Raw genomic sequence first — 17,723 nt, 5'->3', positions numbered from 1 at the left:
TTAGCCCTTTTTGCCTGTTTATAAAGGACGTTGCGTTTTTTAATACGCAATTTTAATTCTGATGTGAGCCATGGTGCAATAGGCTTGCGTACAATAAAATTCTTGAAAGGAGCATGAATGTCAAGAGCTAAAAGTAAAATACCTTCTAAGGCCTCAAGAAACACGTTAATATCATCAGAGATTAAGGAATTTGTGGGTACAAGCTCTACTATCTTAACAAGAGATAATTCCACAGTTGTATTGAATGCACAAACGTCAAAATTCTTAAAGTTGCGGAAAACTATCATCTGGTCAGGATTCTGCGGTGTAATAAAGGCATACGAGAGTTCAAGAAGGTCATGGCCTGCGATAAATGGTGTTTTAGACTTTGTGAAGGCAAAGTTTTGTCACTACTATCAATAATTATGACATCAATAAGCGTATCAGACGTGGATGTATGTTGCGTCGCTTGGGATTCGACCAGGTATAATGATAGGGAAGAAACCATCTCACTAAGATATCTAGATTCAACAGAGTTACACAAAAGATCACAATTTAGATCACCAGCAATTATGACATTTTCGAAGGAATGACTAAACTCACAGAAAGTGTCAACATTGTCAGTGAATAATCGATTTTTGGGTGGCCTGTACATGGACGTGAATAACATAGAGTCCTGGTTAGGATAGTGTATGTCAAGCAGGGAAAACTCAGGTTGATTAGAATACAAACAAGGTGAAGCTGCTAATAGATTGGCTTTCAGTGACTCATGAATATAACACGCAACACCTCCACATCCCTTTCCTATTCTATTATGACGAATAATAAAATAGTTCGGAATCTTAACAAGATCATTAGAAATTTCAGGCTTGAGCAATGTTTCAGATATAGAAATAACATGATAAAAATGTTCGCTAAGATATGATTTGATGTAATCAATGTGGCCCAATAACGAGTTTGCATTAAATTGACAGATTTTCAAGGACGTAGAACTATCATGCAATCTCACCGCTTTTCGAGAGTTTTGTACATGATTTAGTCAACCTAACTTGTCGAGATCAGCCTCAGAGGTAATACGAATAAGCTGAGATCTATCTTGCTTACGTGCGTAGATCTGACCCTCCCTAGACCATACATATTTCCAATTCCTATCAGACGCGATCTTCTTAGTTTTGCGCAACAAATTATACGTGTTGGGTGATGAAACTCGTTGACCAAAATATTACCAAGTTTATCACACGCTAAAACACCTCTAACCGCTAATACGCCGTGCGAACGCTTTTTCCTTATAATATGGCTACTAATCTGAGAGGATTTAAAGAAAACGATAAATGATTTTAATGCCTCTCTAGTGTTATCCCGCTTAGGATTTTGGCTCGACGGAGCTCTGCGGATGATCAAACGAATGTCGAGTATGTCAGAAGCAAGTTCAGGGACACCAAGCACAGTCAGAACTTTAGTAACAACTTCTAACGGACTATCGGTAATTGTAAATGGTATACCAGCAACGGTGATCTGGGCAGAGGAGTTGACAGATGTATTGGCTAATGAATCTCGTAAAGAATCAATTTCCGTAGTAAGTAACACGTTGCTGGCCTCTAATTGTGCTATTCTGTCACCTTGATCACTCACTGTTTTAACAATATTTTCGATGGTATTAAGCTTCGATGCCATGTTAGAATTAAATGTATTCTGACAGTTAATGGAAGCATTAAGTGTTTCAACATTTTTGTTTAGAAGGGCTGCTATCGAATCTAGAGTTTTGCCCGATTGAGACATGACAGGTGTATCAACAATACAAGTCGACTGCTCTCTGATATTTTGAGAACTACTCGATGGCGTGTTACCGAGATTTTTATAACAACAAGAAGTAGAGTTTCTACTACTCGTATAATATCTGTAATACCCTGGGTGAAAACTTTTTAAGCAGTCTACACACCTGAGTTTTTCACCGGCTACAAGCCGTTTGCACTTAAAGCAAATATCCGCCATGCAACCGATTTGGTGTAGTAAGAAGTAACAAGAATACCAGCTGAGAGAAATGTCACAGAGACATGGTAAAAGGTCGTGTAGATACTAATACACCGCATAAATCGCACTCACAGTAGACACGCACACGCTGAAGCATACAGGAACCCAGCATTAACGTAAACAGGTACTTAAAGATCAATTCCAGCTTCAGAGTATTATTTCAGAGAAATTCCCTAGCGGTCGTCCAATGGGAAGAGGGAAGATAACGTGGGAGTTGTAAACAGCGAAATCGTCCGTTAACTGCCAAGTCGTTTCACTCAAGAATTATAGGTTATGGAATACCAGTCTTAAGTTTATTGCCTCGTCCCGTAGGTCAAAAAAGAGTGCAACGACGATTTTTAGCTCAAATTTTTGCGAGAGCAACGGGGGAGGAAAAAACCTGGAAGCAGAGCCCGAAAACGGGCAGGGAACAGCAGAAAATGGGCAGAACAGGAGGGTAGAGAGAGAGAGAGAGAGAGAGAGAGAGAGAGAGAGAGAGAGAGAGAGAGAGAGAGAGAGGGAGGGAGGGAGGGAGGGAGGGAGGGAGGGAGGGAGGGAGGGAGGGAGGGAGGGAGAGAGAGAGAGAGAGAGAGAGACAGAGAGAGAGAGAGAGAGTACCAAAATAATATAAGATAATACAAAAATTAAAATAAAATAAAAATAAAAATAGAAATACAAATAGATACAAACCGAAGCCACATTCTGCGCGCATAATACATCATACAGCATTCATCATACATCATACAGCATACATCATACATCATACAATACATCTGTTGATTTCAATAGTTTCACAAGCATCACCCTCGCTGCACACACTCAGCCTCTTCCGCTCGCAGATCTTCTAGCAGGCCAATACGAAACACCGGCAAAGTGGACGCTGATGTAATTGACGGAGGCAAAGAGTTCCAAAAGCTAACGCCAACATACGCAAAAGACTTTTCATACGTCACGGGCAGGCATGGGAAATCCTTTGCAGGCAGGCAGCGACTGGGCGTTAAGGCCGCAGACATTGAGGAGCTCCGGGCGGGTCAGTGAGCGCTTAGGTTTGAGAACAGTCGCAGATGTGAGTCATTGTAGGGCTCCGGTTAGGGTCGACAAGGCGGAAGAAGGCTGCAAGCGTAACGGTTTGATCCCAGGTCCAGTTCGAACAAACAACGCAGCATCAGATATCCACACAGACCTCGGGCTGAGCGACGGGAACTTCTTCAAGATCTGACTCCGATATCGGTGAAGTTGCACAGGATGCCTTTTGTTAATATAGACCTTTCGGTCCGAGAGGGCGGCATTAATTTCTGCAGCGCGGAGTTGAGGCTTGAGCTTCTTAGCCGCAATTACTTGATCGCACCAGGCAGGAGACTCAAGTATTAACAGAAGAGGACGCGCAGTGAAGGCAGGAGGAGAGCCAGGAGCAGTTGCATCCAAACGCAAGGTTGAAGCACTAGGGGCACTCTGAGCTCTATAGCGGCCCATTCGTTCGAAGCGGATTATGGCATCAGGAGGCAGCTGTATATTAAGAGCCGCTAGCAGTTTGGTCAATAGTTCATCTAGACGCTCGCGATCACCACCATCTCGAATCCCTGTAATAATTAGTTGGTTCGCAACTTCATTGCATGCTACCCGCAACAGCATAGCCTCATCAGCAGGTGCCAGCACGCCAGTCTGCCTGATGGCAAGCTTGCTTCCAATTTCGCTAATCTCCGCTGAATGGCGAGACGCTACCTCAGCCAGCGAATCAACATCTTTCTTGACCTCTGTTACGGTGGCATTGACAGTTTCGAGACCTGATTTGAGAGCTACATTATCGGCTAGCATGCTGTCAAATTTTCCTCGAAGATCCTCGACAACCGTTACGAGCGTGTTGACCTTGGCTGCTGTGGCTTCAAACGCACCAAGGCGAGTGTTCATAGCCACGAGTAAAGTTGAAATTTTTTGAATTTCTGCTTCGCTAAACCAATAGCGGTTGTCTCATCTCTTGTACAAATAGGGCAGCAACTACGTACACGATCTGTCGCAGCCCTGCTAGTTTCGACTTGAAACCGTATTTTGAGACAGATAGCATGAAATGAATGTTTACATTTGTCGCCAGTCGTAATGGCACTACTAGGGACATCTATAGAGGCGTAGCACAAAGCACAGTTTGGAGGAGCCATACTATCAGCAAGTCGGTATCACAGATTGGTATAAATAGACGTCTATAGATAACACGAAGGTAATCCCAAAACAGTCAACAGTCAACAAAGGCTCACCTCACTAGTCTGACACTGACACTGACAGCTCCAGAAAGAAACAACAAAGTCAAACCGTCCGTGAAATTTTAACGGGTTATAATGCACTGTAAGTCTCAATTATTTAATAGCCGCACTACAAGGCGCAAAGAGTTTTATACCACCCAAGAGCCGGCACAGCGCGATCCGACCAATACTAGACAGACCGAACTTACAAAAGAAAAACTCAAAAAACGGCCAGAAAATGTGACGAGCGATAACGGGTAGACGTTGTTCACCAAGCATCAACAAGACCGAGAGAGAGAGAGAGAGAGAGATTTTTTAGATTGAGATTTATTTTGATTTTATGCCGTGGCCTGTTGGAGCCAATGGGCAAGTTTAACAGAGACAGAGAGAATAATAGAGTATCTTAATAGTATAACTGAAAATAGACATGACATAAACAGGAAGAGCAACAGCAAACTTGTAATACTAAGTAGATATAATACTATATAGATATAAATAGGAAAAGAAAATAGAGAGGTACATTTGTGAGATTTATCAAGGGCAATGTAACAAGATAACAAAATAACACCTATAATTACGATAATGAGGTAGGGAATAGACTTAACCTAAAAGGAAGTGAACGAAACTTAGTAATCAGAGCCTCGGCGACGGTGCTAGATTGACGGCTACTAACTCCAATGCTAAAAGCCGATCGAAGAGTTTAGCCTTGAAGACAGCCAGAGGGGAGGATTGCCGGAGTGATAGGGGTAGACTGTGCCAGAAATAAATAGCCGACAGGAGAAATGAATTTCGGTAGCAAGTCGTGCGATCAGCGGGGATATGAACTGATGATGGGTAATCTGTAATTGCAAGACTCAAAGAGCGACGTACGTCGGTATCTGTTTCGATAAAAGAATTCCGTAAATAAGTCGGTATAGACGTCAATAGAAGCTGATACAGAAAAGAGCCTAAAAAGTACAGGCGACGATTTGCTACCGACAGCCATTTCAACTGAAGACGGTAAGGTGTAATATGAGTGCCCCTACGACAGTTGTAGATAAATCGGATGCCACAGCTTACGAGCCTCATCAGTTTAAGATTTAGATAATCAGTAAGGTCGCAATAGACGAGGCTACAGTAATCAAGATAAGGGAGAACTAGAGCATGAACGAGCAGCGTTTTGACTTCCGGTGATACAATATTTCTATGTTGTTTTAATTTATGCAGAGTCCCATGGACTCTGCGAGAGATCTGAGCTACGTGAGCGTTCCAAAATAAATCGGCAGAAATAAAGACGCCAAGATTTCGAACTGAGCTAACGTATGGGATACACTGTCTATTTATAGTGACTCGTGGCAGATTGTCGTGACATAGTTGAGTAAGATAGGAAGAGCTACCAAGGATAATGGCCTTGGTTTTCGCAACATTGAGCTTCAAGCCGTTTTCGGTCGCCCAATCCGACACCGCCCCTGCATCGATACTGACCCGGCCGAGAGCCGAAGCAATGTCGGTCAGGGAGGTATGCAGAAATACCTGGAGATCGTCGGCAAATACAATATGCTTCGTGTGGGTTAGTACAGGGCCAATATCGTTAATGAAGATAAGAAAGAGAATCGGACCCAGTACCGAGCCCTGAGGAACTCCTGAATGGTTTGTTAAGAAACTAGAATGTGTGCCGAAGAGAGTTTGGACGGCTTGGGATCGGTTTGAAAGGTGAGAGTGGAACCACCTAACTACATCGGCAGTCAGCCCGTAACGAATGAGCTTAGCCAGTAGTAAACGATGATTTATACTATCGAACGCCTTTGAGAAATCGAAAAGGACTAAAATAGTAACGCATCTATTATCAATCGCTTCTCTCACATCGTCCAGTAACTTGAGCAGGGCCGACTGGGTACTGTAGAATTTACGAAAACCCGATTGATACGGATCTAGTATGGCATTCTGCCCGAGGTAGGCCATAAATTGAATTGCTACTAGCTTCTCAAAGACTTTCGAAAGATGAGCTAGATTGGCCACAGGTCGAGTATCTGATTCGGAGGCAGTTGATTCACATTTGTTAAGCGGGACGACATAAGCCCGTTTCCAGATCTCACGAAATGAAGTATGACGAAGGGAGCAATTGAAGAGGTTTGTCAGAAGAGGTGCGATCACGTTTAGGTGATCCCGGAAGTGTAATAATTGGATATCGTCAGGGCTCTCACCGCGCGATTTAGTAAGACAGGATGAGAGTAGGCGCAGGACTTCGGATTCAAGGACAGGTGAAAACGAAAACTGAGATTTAACCAAAGGTAAAGCGTCTTCTAGCAGCTGATCTAACTCATGAGTTGAGCAGGGAGGATGGGCATTTGTGGTGGAAGTATAAAAAATATTTATTTGGTCAGCCCCGAAGTGATGTAAGGGGGAGGCCAGCGGACCTTTTGATACAATAAGCCCAGGCGGCCAAGTTCGCGCCAGTCGCTCGATACATTGGGGAAATTCGATAAGCGATCATTAAAATATAAATTTTTTGCTCTTTTAATCTCGACTTTGATAGCGCGGCGTAGAGCGTGATATCGAGACATCAAATCAGCTGATTTCAGACGTTTCGCCGAGGTATATAAGTAATTTTTAGCGCTTATACGCCGCTTAATTTCTGGCGTAAACCAGCCCGCTGGAGGTCCCCTAAATTCGCGCATGATCAGCGGTGCATGGGTATCTAGCACGTGAACAATAGATGAACATAAGAACTCTGCCTGTCTATTTATATCCGATGAGGAGTCAGAGGGCAGTATAGTGGCGATAGAGCAAAGATCGTTTTTCAAAGCTATGGGGTCGCAGTTTCGAAAATGACGGCATTTTCTTAACCGAGTGCGCCGGTTCGGAGCTAAAAGTTTGTACTGGAACTCAAGTAGGTCGTGCCCTGCAATAAAGGGTGCAGATGACTTCACAAATGAATGAATCTTTTGAGACGAGTTGACTATAACAACATCTAGCCAGGAGTCAGAGGAGCCTGTATGATGGGTGTTCCCGTAAGGGATAAGATACAAGGAATGACTAAAAATGAAATCTTGAAGGTACTTGGCCTCAAAATTGGAGGAACTTAAGTTGCAATTTAAGTCTCCGGTAATAATTATTCCACTATAGGCGTGAAGGATATTCTCAAACTTGTCAATAAACACGTCTAATAGTTGACCCTTCGGCCTCCTGTAAATGATGAAGAACAGAAATTTTTTACCGTGCAAGCTGATTTCCAGGATGAGGAACTCAGGTGAATTTGAAAACTGGGGAGGGGAGGAAACTAGAATCTTAGACTTAAGAGAGCTGTGAACAAAAACACCCACTCCGCCCCCCACTTTTCCAATTCTGTCATTTCTTATCAGATAATAACCATTCAATGAAACGCAATGGGAAGAAATATTATCGTGCAGCCATGTTTCGGAGACAGAAATCATATGAAATCGGCCATCAGCAAAGAATTCCCTAACAATATCGATATGCCCTAAGAGAGAATTTGCATTAAAATTAGCTACATTAAAGAAACAACAATCAAGAGTGGCATCGGAAATAGAAGAGATGGGGCCGCAATCCAATCCAACGAGGGTAGATTCAGATGGCTTCGACGTTAGTCAGGTGCGATGCGAGAGTAGTTGAAGATCGGCCTCAGATTTTATCAGGATGTGATCAGAGGACGCATCCCGCTTGACGTATACCAATCCATTTCGAGTCCAGATGAAGCGATAGCCTCTCTCCTTGGCATAGGCTCTCACCTTTCCTAGAAATTTGGAAAGAGTAGGGGGCAGATGCTCGTTAATGAAGATAGGAGTCCGGAGCTGATCATGCGGCAAGCCAAGCTGATTTGCATAAATGGGGCCTTTAGCTCTTTTGGCGGCAAGTAAGCGATTTCGACATTGGACGGATCTGAGTCTGCAGAGAATCAATCGGGGCTTATTGGAATCCAATGTGCTTTTGATGCGCCCAATCTCCAGAACATCGGTAGGCGGCACGTCAACAGAGAGTTGAGTTGTAAGGGCGACAAATATAGCCAACAGGTCCTCGCCTTCTAGCTCGGGAACTGCAGCGATAATTAAATCGCAATTTAAAGAATTTCGCTCGAGAGACGCCAGCCTGTCCGTCAGATTTGTGTTGCACAATAGTAGCTCAGTATTAGATGTCACAAGGCGGGTGATCTCAGCCACCTGTGATTTACTAGTGTCCTCGAGGTCGTCGATAGGAGCACTAAGAAGTGTATTCTTGTTTAAGAGATCCTCCACTTTTGCCGTGAGGCTGCTGAACATCTCAGTTGTGGATTTTGAAGAGAGAGAGAGAGAGAGAGAGAGAGAGAGAGAGAGAGAGAGAGAGAGAGAGAGAGAGAGAGAGAGAGAGAGAGATGCGGCTGTCATGGGGCTGGTTTATTAGAATCCTCGAGCACGACAACGACTATCTATCAAAAACATGTATAGACAGACTGATAAATTTTGCTAACAACATAGAAGCTGAAAATAAATATAACTGGGCCACCCAATTCAGATCTTTACTATTCAAAACAAACTCCCACGATTTGTGGGGGGACTTTGATCCTGCTGCATGGAAAATAAGAACTGAACCAGTATTAGCCAAATACAAACAAATTCTGAAAACAGAAGACCTCGAATCATGGACCGCATCGACGTCTGCCAAACTCGAAATACCCCGACAAATAGACAACCGGATAGCCAAACACTTCAAAATGAGACTCCCATTACTCACCAAACGTATTACCCAAGCTAGACTAGCCAATGAGGATATCTGATACTTCAGCTTTAAGCACTGTTCTGGGAAACTCGATCCAAACCAAATTTGTCGGAACTGTAATCTTGCAGAAAACGAAATACTATTACACTTTATGCTGCGCTGCCTATTATGTGAACCTTATAGATTATATTACCTGAGCGACCTCAACGCCGTGCGGACGAATGATATGTTGATAACAATTCTTACTTCAACAGACTCAAAAACCCTCAAAAATCTTTTCAACTATGTTACTTAAAGTTTAATGTTAAGAGCGTTCTCATTATTTGTTTAAACTGATTGTACTACTAAGCGCCGCCCCCCCCCCCCCCCCCTTGCTATAGGGGTATCTGTATGCCCGTTTTGAAGCAATAAAGAATAATAAATAAATAAATAATAATAATAATAAATAGAAACTACGTTCAAAAAAGTATTTGAAATAAAATAAAAAATGCTTTTTTCGAAAACGTATTTGAACGCAAGATAGAAACAGGTATTTTGCATTTTGTATTTGCATTTTAAATACAACTGATTCAAATATATCACATCTCCGATTGCTTGAAAGTGGCGATGATCTTTGTATGTGTGATAATTTAAATAGGCAGAAGACACTGAATATTAGAGATTTAATTTCCACCTAACTGCCGCGTTTCTTTCAAACACCCAACATTTAAACAGATTTCTCATTTCAGTTGAATAAAACCAATTTTCAAAGTGCATTAGCATCAAGTTTCGACCGTTCTTTGAAGAATCAACTTTTCGACTCAATAACAAATGCTTTCCGAGTCACTACCTCGACTGTTTGAGATTCTCACCTCAAAAATTCGTATGAACTACATCGCCGCCAGAAACAGAGTTTGACAGCTGAAACTCGGAATGGCCAACCTGCCCGAGCAGCCGATAAAACTCTTGCATGCGCATTGACTGTATAGTTTCTAGAGATTGTCCCGGCATAACACTCGTGCCAGAGGCTGAGCATACGCACACTGTGTAAAGTTGGTCGCACGAGCCGCACTCCTACCACGAGCAGATCGTGCAATCAACTTCACAGTATGCGTACAATGGTCGCCTTCTTGTACTTGTATCACAAAGTACTGTTATTCGTAGTAAATGATACACGCTTCTCATTGATTCTTGTCCTGTCTTCATAATTTCATATTTTGTTTCAAGAACTTGAAGAACATTCTTACTGATTTGGAGATGTTATTCAAAGACTATGAGACTATGGAACAATTCGCAAGAAGAAATCATTTCGTACACAAGTACAAGATGGAAAGTTTAAGAACTCTTTTGAGGCGGAGAATAAAGATGGTTGCCAAGATCACAGCTGATCTCATCGACGATATTTTCGATTGTAAACACGATGCTCTGCTCAGCGATATCTTCAGGTAATTTAGAGTGTTCATATTGTTATGCCTCATCTGTCTTCTTTGTTAGTTTACGTTCACTAATTATTCATTAAGTGGATACCCATTTCTTATTTGATATGTATACTAATATTTCAAAGAAGTAAAATTTTTTGTGTGTAAGTAGGAGGTAATCTCTGAAACTACTCAACTAATTTTTTAAATTGTTACACTTCTAAAAAGCTAATGAATTCCCAATATTGATGAATTCACTCGGAAGAAAGAGAACTGCATGACTGTTTTATTGGAATGCGCTAACCAAATGGTTGGATACACGTGAAAATAATATATATTTAACTCAGATTTCTGTGCGAAAATGTGACGAGTCAGCTAGTCTGAAATAAAATATTGCATCACATAACAGTAGTATACGCCTCTTGGATAACTCTAGTGGCGCGGCTTGGTGGCAGATTCAGGCAAAACGTGGACGTGCGAGCGCGGTCAGCTGTACGGTTTATGTATCAATTCAATTAAACAATGCTCTCCAAAATAAACAAAAAATGGGTGGTACGAGGTACTGTTGTATCGTGGACTGCAAAAATACCCAATCGAAAAATCCAGAGTTAACTTTTTATTCGTTTCCGAGACGAAATTGGGAAATTAGCAAGAGAAATGAGTGGATAATAGCTGTCAGAAGAATGTAAGTAATATTATAACAATTTGATATGAAGAATTAACGTATTGGAAATATACAAACGTCAGATTTTCTTAAATGTTTTATTTTTATAGTACACCAGATAACAAGCCGTGGCAGCCGAATGAGAACACTCGGATCTGCAGTAGTCATTTTATTGGTGGCAAGCAGTCTAACATAAGGAGATACATCTACATTTTTCATTTCTGTTTTGCATGTATAGATGCAAAGTTCCTGAAAATATATTTTTTCACATTATTATTGAACTATTCATTCATCTTATAATTAATACATACCTCTAATTTCACTTCGTACGGCGGATTATGTACTCTCGTCTGTGGTATTACTTTCCCACGGACGATTCGTTCTCCACTAGCTTCATCATCAATTTCGACAACCGACTGAACGGCCGGGCCGTTTAAGTGGTTAAGTGAATTAAATTTAATTCACAAAAATATATTCCACATATAGCACATGTGTATACATACGAACAAGCTTTACACACATGTCAAAATTGTGTCTCTTCGCGACGAATTCTCAAATGTAAACATATTCAATGGCACACGAAAACAACAATCTTCGAAATACAGGTGATGAGAGAAATTAATGACATGTAGTCAGGGCGGCAAGGTGGTCTAGTGGAGTAAGTCTCCGGTAAAGCATCTCTAGATACCAGGTTCGATTCCTGGCTCCGTCCTTAACTTTTCAACTCACCTGAAAATTTCGAAATTTTACTCTTATCTACTGACATGATGGCTTTGGAATAGTTTATACCCTATAAATGTTTAATTAATCAATCGTCGTATTGTTAGTAATACGATAATCCTAAAAATAGGGACGTAGTAAAAATCACAATGAATTTGAAAGAACATCTCATATGTTCCGTGCATTTACTTACCTTTCGACACAGATTTTCCGCAAATGAATTCTGCATGGATATTCTGAAATCCACATTTGATGATAGTGTGGCTCATAATATCACTTTTAATTTCGTATTGCACTAAATAAAACAATAATTTAAAACGTGCCGTGATTTATATGTGAATCATATGTTTACTGGTATGAAAACAACGTCCTTGAGTTGCCGCCGTTAACCGACAGATTGCCGTTGCCGTCGTTTCGCCATGATATCCAAGAGGGGTATATTGTGTTACAAGTGCAAAAAGTAAGTGATTTTTAACAAGTATAAAGTGAGCAGCGTAAGCCGAAAGCTGTTGGTAAGATCTCACACGTACAAGTTTGTATGTAGCTTGAGCTAAGGTAAGAGCTGTAATCACAATATTGAATATTATTTATCCAAACGTGTGAAATGAGATATTTTATGTTACACTATCACATTTTATCCATCTGTTTTCTTGCGTCCCGTACGTTACGTAACCCTTTTTCTGGCAGTATAAAAAAGAGAATTGAAATAGGTAAAAGTATATTTTTACGTCCGCACACGAAATTTCTCTTTTTTATACTACACCGAAGGAAAAACTCATAAGCCACACTATTCTTTCATAAAATATCATGTGCGCAGTGGTGACAGTCTTCTTCGCGTCACATATACTGTGATGTTACTTATGGCCTACGACCTTTTACGCCACAAATCTTATTCGACCTTAAGTAATGAAATATACATACTTACAGAGGTTGAGAATATTCAATAAATAAAGCATGTGAATTAATGAAAAACATGTCCACGGAAGAACATTCCGTTTATTCAGGATCAATTTGAGAGAAGGTAAACGGGAAATTTTGTATGAACTTTATGTAAATGACTCCAAATTACGGCAAGAAGGATGTATAATGCATTGTGACAAAATTTAACCATGTGAGTATACTAGAACGAGGAATGAATGAATGTGGCACAGGCACCTATTATTCATTCATTTATTAACTTTTGTCGGATTTTCCAGGTGAAATGGGCGGCTCGATGGCTCGAGAGACGTAACAGTTGCTGGTGAATTTGCGAAGGAATTAATAATTGACCGTCACCAATTATTGATTATAATGTCAATGTGGATTTGGTCTCGTTGATTGATTTAAATTTAAAATAAATAAAAGGAGTCTGCTTTTTTACGACTTTTAATATACGGATGAATCAGATTACATTGCATGTGTATAGATAAGAGAACAACGGTTTTGTGTCGTACGAGGAATTTTCAGCGAACCTATCGCCTCGGCGTCTTCCCGTAGAGAGCTCGATGTTACTCCTCTACAGGGCAGGTGATTCAGTATCGACCTATAGAATCCAGTGTTTATGTCGATTCTCAAACGCTTTGCCGCATTTGATATTTGCTCAAGGCGCTGAAATTTGAATGGATCTACTTTCTCATATCATTACATGATCTCCCCCCACCATTTTTGATGCTGTGATGACCAGGAAACATCGAAAATCAAGTTGTGTTTTCTACTTTTCATAACTCTACGTTTTGTAAAGAAACTAAAATTTATCCTATTTCATTCATTTCACCATTCATGCTTCATTTCTCATTCTCTTAAGCTAATGTAGATGCTAATCAATATTTTCTTCTGCAAAAATTTTGTTTAGCTTGACTTGTAACTCATTTCTTACCTAATCTTATCAATGTAAATATAAAATTTCAACAGATGAACGTTTGTTAGATCCGTGGCGAGTTTCTATTTATTTTTCTTCGGCTTGTTATACCTTTGGATCTGTGGATTGATAATATTTGCGTATGTTCCCACGACTGAAAGTTCCAACAGTTTCATTCTTATTATTCATATCTATTAAACTATATGCATTATCATTTATCTTCTTATTTATTTTGTATGGACCTTTGCATAAGTGGAAAAGTTTTTGTGTTACTTTGTCGATGGTAGATGAGGGATATCGTACCCGTAGTAAAACTAGATCTGCTTCTTGCAAAGTAACAGTTGATATTGCTTTTTGATTTGGACTTCTTTTGTTCAAAACTTTTCTGCAAGGCTTCTTTAGCTAATATTATTTTAACATCACAATTGCTTTCTGTTCTAATCGGAAACTTAATCATATCTGTTATTTTATCGTTAGCTGTTTTGTTATAATGGACTTCGTACGGGATAAAAATAGCTGAAATTTATCGGAGCTACGATAAAATTTTCGTGTGATTGATTTCTGATCATCACCGAGATACGCTGCTAATTTCTCAAGACTACTGGGCATGGAACGGTACGAATCTACGAATCTCAACTTCATATCTGTCCCCTTGACATATTTTGTAAAAAGTAAATTCGTCGTATTATCTCCCGAGTTATCGTTACCTTGTTTTCTACCGATTGCAGTAAAGTTCTCTCGTTTCTAATTGACAGAATAAAAATTTTCGTAGTATGGTACCTAGTACTATGGTGTGTTGTTAAGTTAAATAGTTTTTCAATTTCTTTGACATATTTTGCCCGTTTGGTGTATTTAACATTACTGAAGGCACGAAATACTCGGCCAAGTTCTCTCAGTACTCTTTCAGTTAGGTTTGACTGTGTATGCCTAATGGATGAATAGATTACATTTACCCCTTGTTTTTCCACTTCACTTTTCCATCTAGCTGCTGTAAACTGTGTGCCATTGTCAGCAGGCGTTTGAGTTTCTTAATCTTCTGAAAATAGTGGTTGATCATTTTGTTAAGTGCAATTGCTGTAGTACCCATGTTTTATTCGATAGAGAGTCATCTGATTTCAAGATGAAATCAGATGGCTGATGGCTGGTAGCGGTTGATATTTACAGTGATGTTGAGAATCTCAATCATGCTCCAACCGGAATCGCGTTGTTCGAAATCTTCCACCTTCGATAGCAGACTACACCATGCACGTATAAACCAGCCATTCATATCGCTCGATGGGAGGAGAATCGCCACGTTGGATGTGTTGAAGCTCTTAACTTCGGTGGAGATCTCTTCATAATTGACATTTTCGAATTCGCACGATAATATGAGGTTAACCTTCACATTTCCCTCCTCGCGCAGTACCAGCTCTAACTTCTCGGTGACGACGCGCTGCACATCGTCCAGAAAGGCGTCCAAATTTTTATGACGGAGATTTGTGACAACCCCCGGTGTGATTCGGCGGGCAAAAACACTATCCACGTCGTTCCACCGTACACCCGAAGGAGTACCGATATTTCCACCCGTCACCACCGTGCGCTGCTGCAACTGCCTGATCTTCGTCACCCAAGATTGTAGGAGTGTGATCGTATGTTGGATCCGTATTTTCGCACCAACGGTGGTTCCTCGCTGCAAGGAAATATCGCGCAGAACTTGGATATTCGCCATACCACTATCAGTCCAATGATTGATGACAGCGTCATTCTCTTTTCCGGGAGGTTACTCTCTCAGCAAATTGTACGTCCCCTTCATCTGCTCTGCAAGTCCCATATACGCTTCGACAACCATGACTTGGACGTTGATATAAGCTGAACTTTGTATAACTTTTGACTTGCATGTATCGTGTAAAGACTAATGAGTCTGCATCGGATGCGTTGAGCTTTTATAGGAAAAATTGGTCAACGAAAAGCAGGTAGCGAACAGTGTTTGGCGTGAGAAAAATCTTGTCTTGCCCGCTTTTGACCGGCTGGTATGTGTTGTAACGCTAAATTCTGTTACCCTCGGATAAGGACTTACCGTTGACACTTTGGCGCGATTCTCCACTCATTCAGAATATTGCACTATAACAAAATCAATTATGTTGGGCGCCAGACGCGTTAGCGTCGATTTTCAAACAATAATACGAATCAATAAAAATAACAGGAAACCGTACAAAAAATAAATAGAGAACCCGTTGTATGGCTGGCTCAGGTACTCACACGAACTGGCAGGGTGGCGGTATTCAAGGCAGCTAACAATAATTACAGAATTAAAGAAAATAATAAAATAAAGAATAAACGCACGTCAAAAGGAAAATGAACACGTCAATCAATCATATAATGTTGAGAAGGTTACATGGTTGAGACAGGCAAATGAAATGGTATCCACGGCGATAGTTAATAAAATAGCAATCGTTGTTCACAATAATTTCGGTAGAACAGTAGTAAATGGTAGCTTTAAAACGAGAGACGGTAGTTAACAGAGAAAAATGAACGTAGGTCGGGAGAAGCGATATAATGCAAGAATTTACTCAAAACTACACGTCACTGGGCGACGTGATCTTACCCAAGATGCAAATGACGCTACGAAAATTTTTATTCTGTCAATTAGAAACGAGAGAACTTTACTGCAATCGGTAGAAAACAAGGTAACGATAACTCGGGAGATAATACGACGAATTTACTTTTTACAAAATATGTCAAGGGGACAGATATGAAGTTGAGATTCGTAGATTCGTACCGTTCCATGCCCAGTAGTCTTGAGAAATTAGCAGCGTATCTCGGTGATGATCAGAAATCAATCACACGAAAATTTTATCGTAGCTCCGATAAATTTCAGCTATTGACTAGAAAAGGAGTGTTCCCGTACGAATACATAGACAGTTGGGAGAAGCTCGAGGACAAACGGCTACCATCCAAACAACAATTTCACTCAAAATTAAATGATCGGGGTATATCAGACGACGACTCTGCACATGCATGTGAAGTTTGGAAAAACTTTTAACGTTCAAACTTTGAGAGAGTATTCGGACTTGTATTTACAGACGGACGTGTTTTTACTAGCCGACGTTCTTCAATACTTTCGACAGAGCTGTTGGACAACGTACAACCTGAACCCGTTACATTATTACACCGCGCCCGGTCTGTCGTTTGATGCGATGTTAAAGTGTACCGACATCGAGCTCGAGCTTCTCACCGACATAGATATGGTTATGTTTATCGAAAAAGGTATTTGTAGTGGTGTGTCACAGTGCTCGAACAGATACGCAGAGGCTAACAACAGGTACATGGGGAAGTAATTCGATCCTGAGGTCGAAGTATCTTATGTCATGTACTTTGACGTTGATAATTTGTACGGCGCTGCTATGAGCTTTGCTCTGCCGTGCAGTTCCTTCGAATGGTTATCAGACTTCGGACAATGCAACGTTTTTACCATCTCGGACGATGCGGAGTTTGGTTACATACTGGAGGTAAATTTGGAATATCCTGAGGAACTCCATGAAATTCATAAGGATTGACCACTGTGTCCGGAGCACTATACAGCATGTCCCTAAATTGGGGGACACGGACCAGCCAGCGTGATACCTGACTCAAATCCAACCGAGAATTTCTTTGCCGCAAGCTCGTCCGACGCATAGTTTTTGAATTATAAGCGATAGCGTTAGGCCAATCAGAGTGCACCATTTCATCTGGATTTGCCGCCACGAAAATTGCTGTTTTGTTCATCTGGGTGAATTATTATTATTCGTTTACGAATTAGATATCGGCACCTCCCCTCTCTCCCTGTTGTACCCATTCTCGAGCGCTGACCTCGGTATTGTTGCCGCGGCACACGCTGCCGGCCGCACACCCACGGACGCACACTCGTGCGTGTGAAACATAAGCGAATGCCCAGCTACACAATACTACGAAACACACATCTGCGAGTGAAAATAAAAATAAATCCCCAAATCAATCAGCGGATTTAAGATTTAATGTTATAAAACACTTCCAATCATCGATGTATGCATCAAACTATAGATTTTAGATGATTGATATGCCGTTAGGGTTCATAATTAGTCATTCAATCAATCTGAATTATGGTTTCCGAACATTTTTTGTGTTTTTGCAACATAATTTTTCCACTGGTTTGAAATTCATCATTGACATCCGATTTTTCAATAATGCGAGGG

At 40.8% G+C, this 17,723-nt stretch overlaps 1 protein-coding gene across 1 annotated transcript; it reads right to left on the bottom strand.

The window, feature by feature from the left end:
* Nucleotides 1-7,810: 7,810 nt before the first annotated feature.
* Nucleotides 7,811-8,479, bottom strand: LOC124309439 (uncharacterized). The gene has a single exon (XM_046773102.1). The coding sequence runs from the start codon at nucleotides 8,477-8,479 to the stop codon at nucleotides 7,811-7,813; it is 669 nt and encodes a 222-aa protein (XP_046629058.1).
* Between the last annotated feature and the right edge of the window lie 9,244 nt (nucleotides 8,480-17,723).

The sequence above is a fragment of the Neodiprion virginianus genome, chromosome 7 (assembly GCF_021901495.1).
Source record: "Neodiprion virginianus isolate iyNeoVirg1 chromosome 7, iyNeoVirg1.1, whole genome shotgun sequence".
NCBI classification, from domain to species: Eukaryota; Metazoa; Arthropoda; class Insecta; order Hymenoptera; family Diprionidae; genus Neodiprion; species Neodiprion virginianus.
Note: the sequence above shows the minus strand (reverse complement) of the source record. Positions and strands in the feature narration are given on the sequence as shown.

Excerpts from the sequence above, each read along its gene's own strand:
- LOC124309439 (XM_046773102.1), bottom strand. The coding sequence starts at position 8,479 with ATGTTCAGCAGCCTCACGGCAAAAGTGGAGGATCTCTTAAACAAGAAT.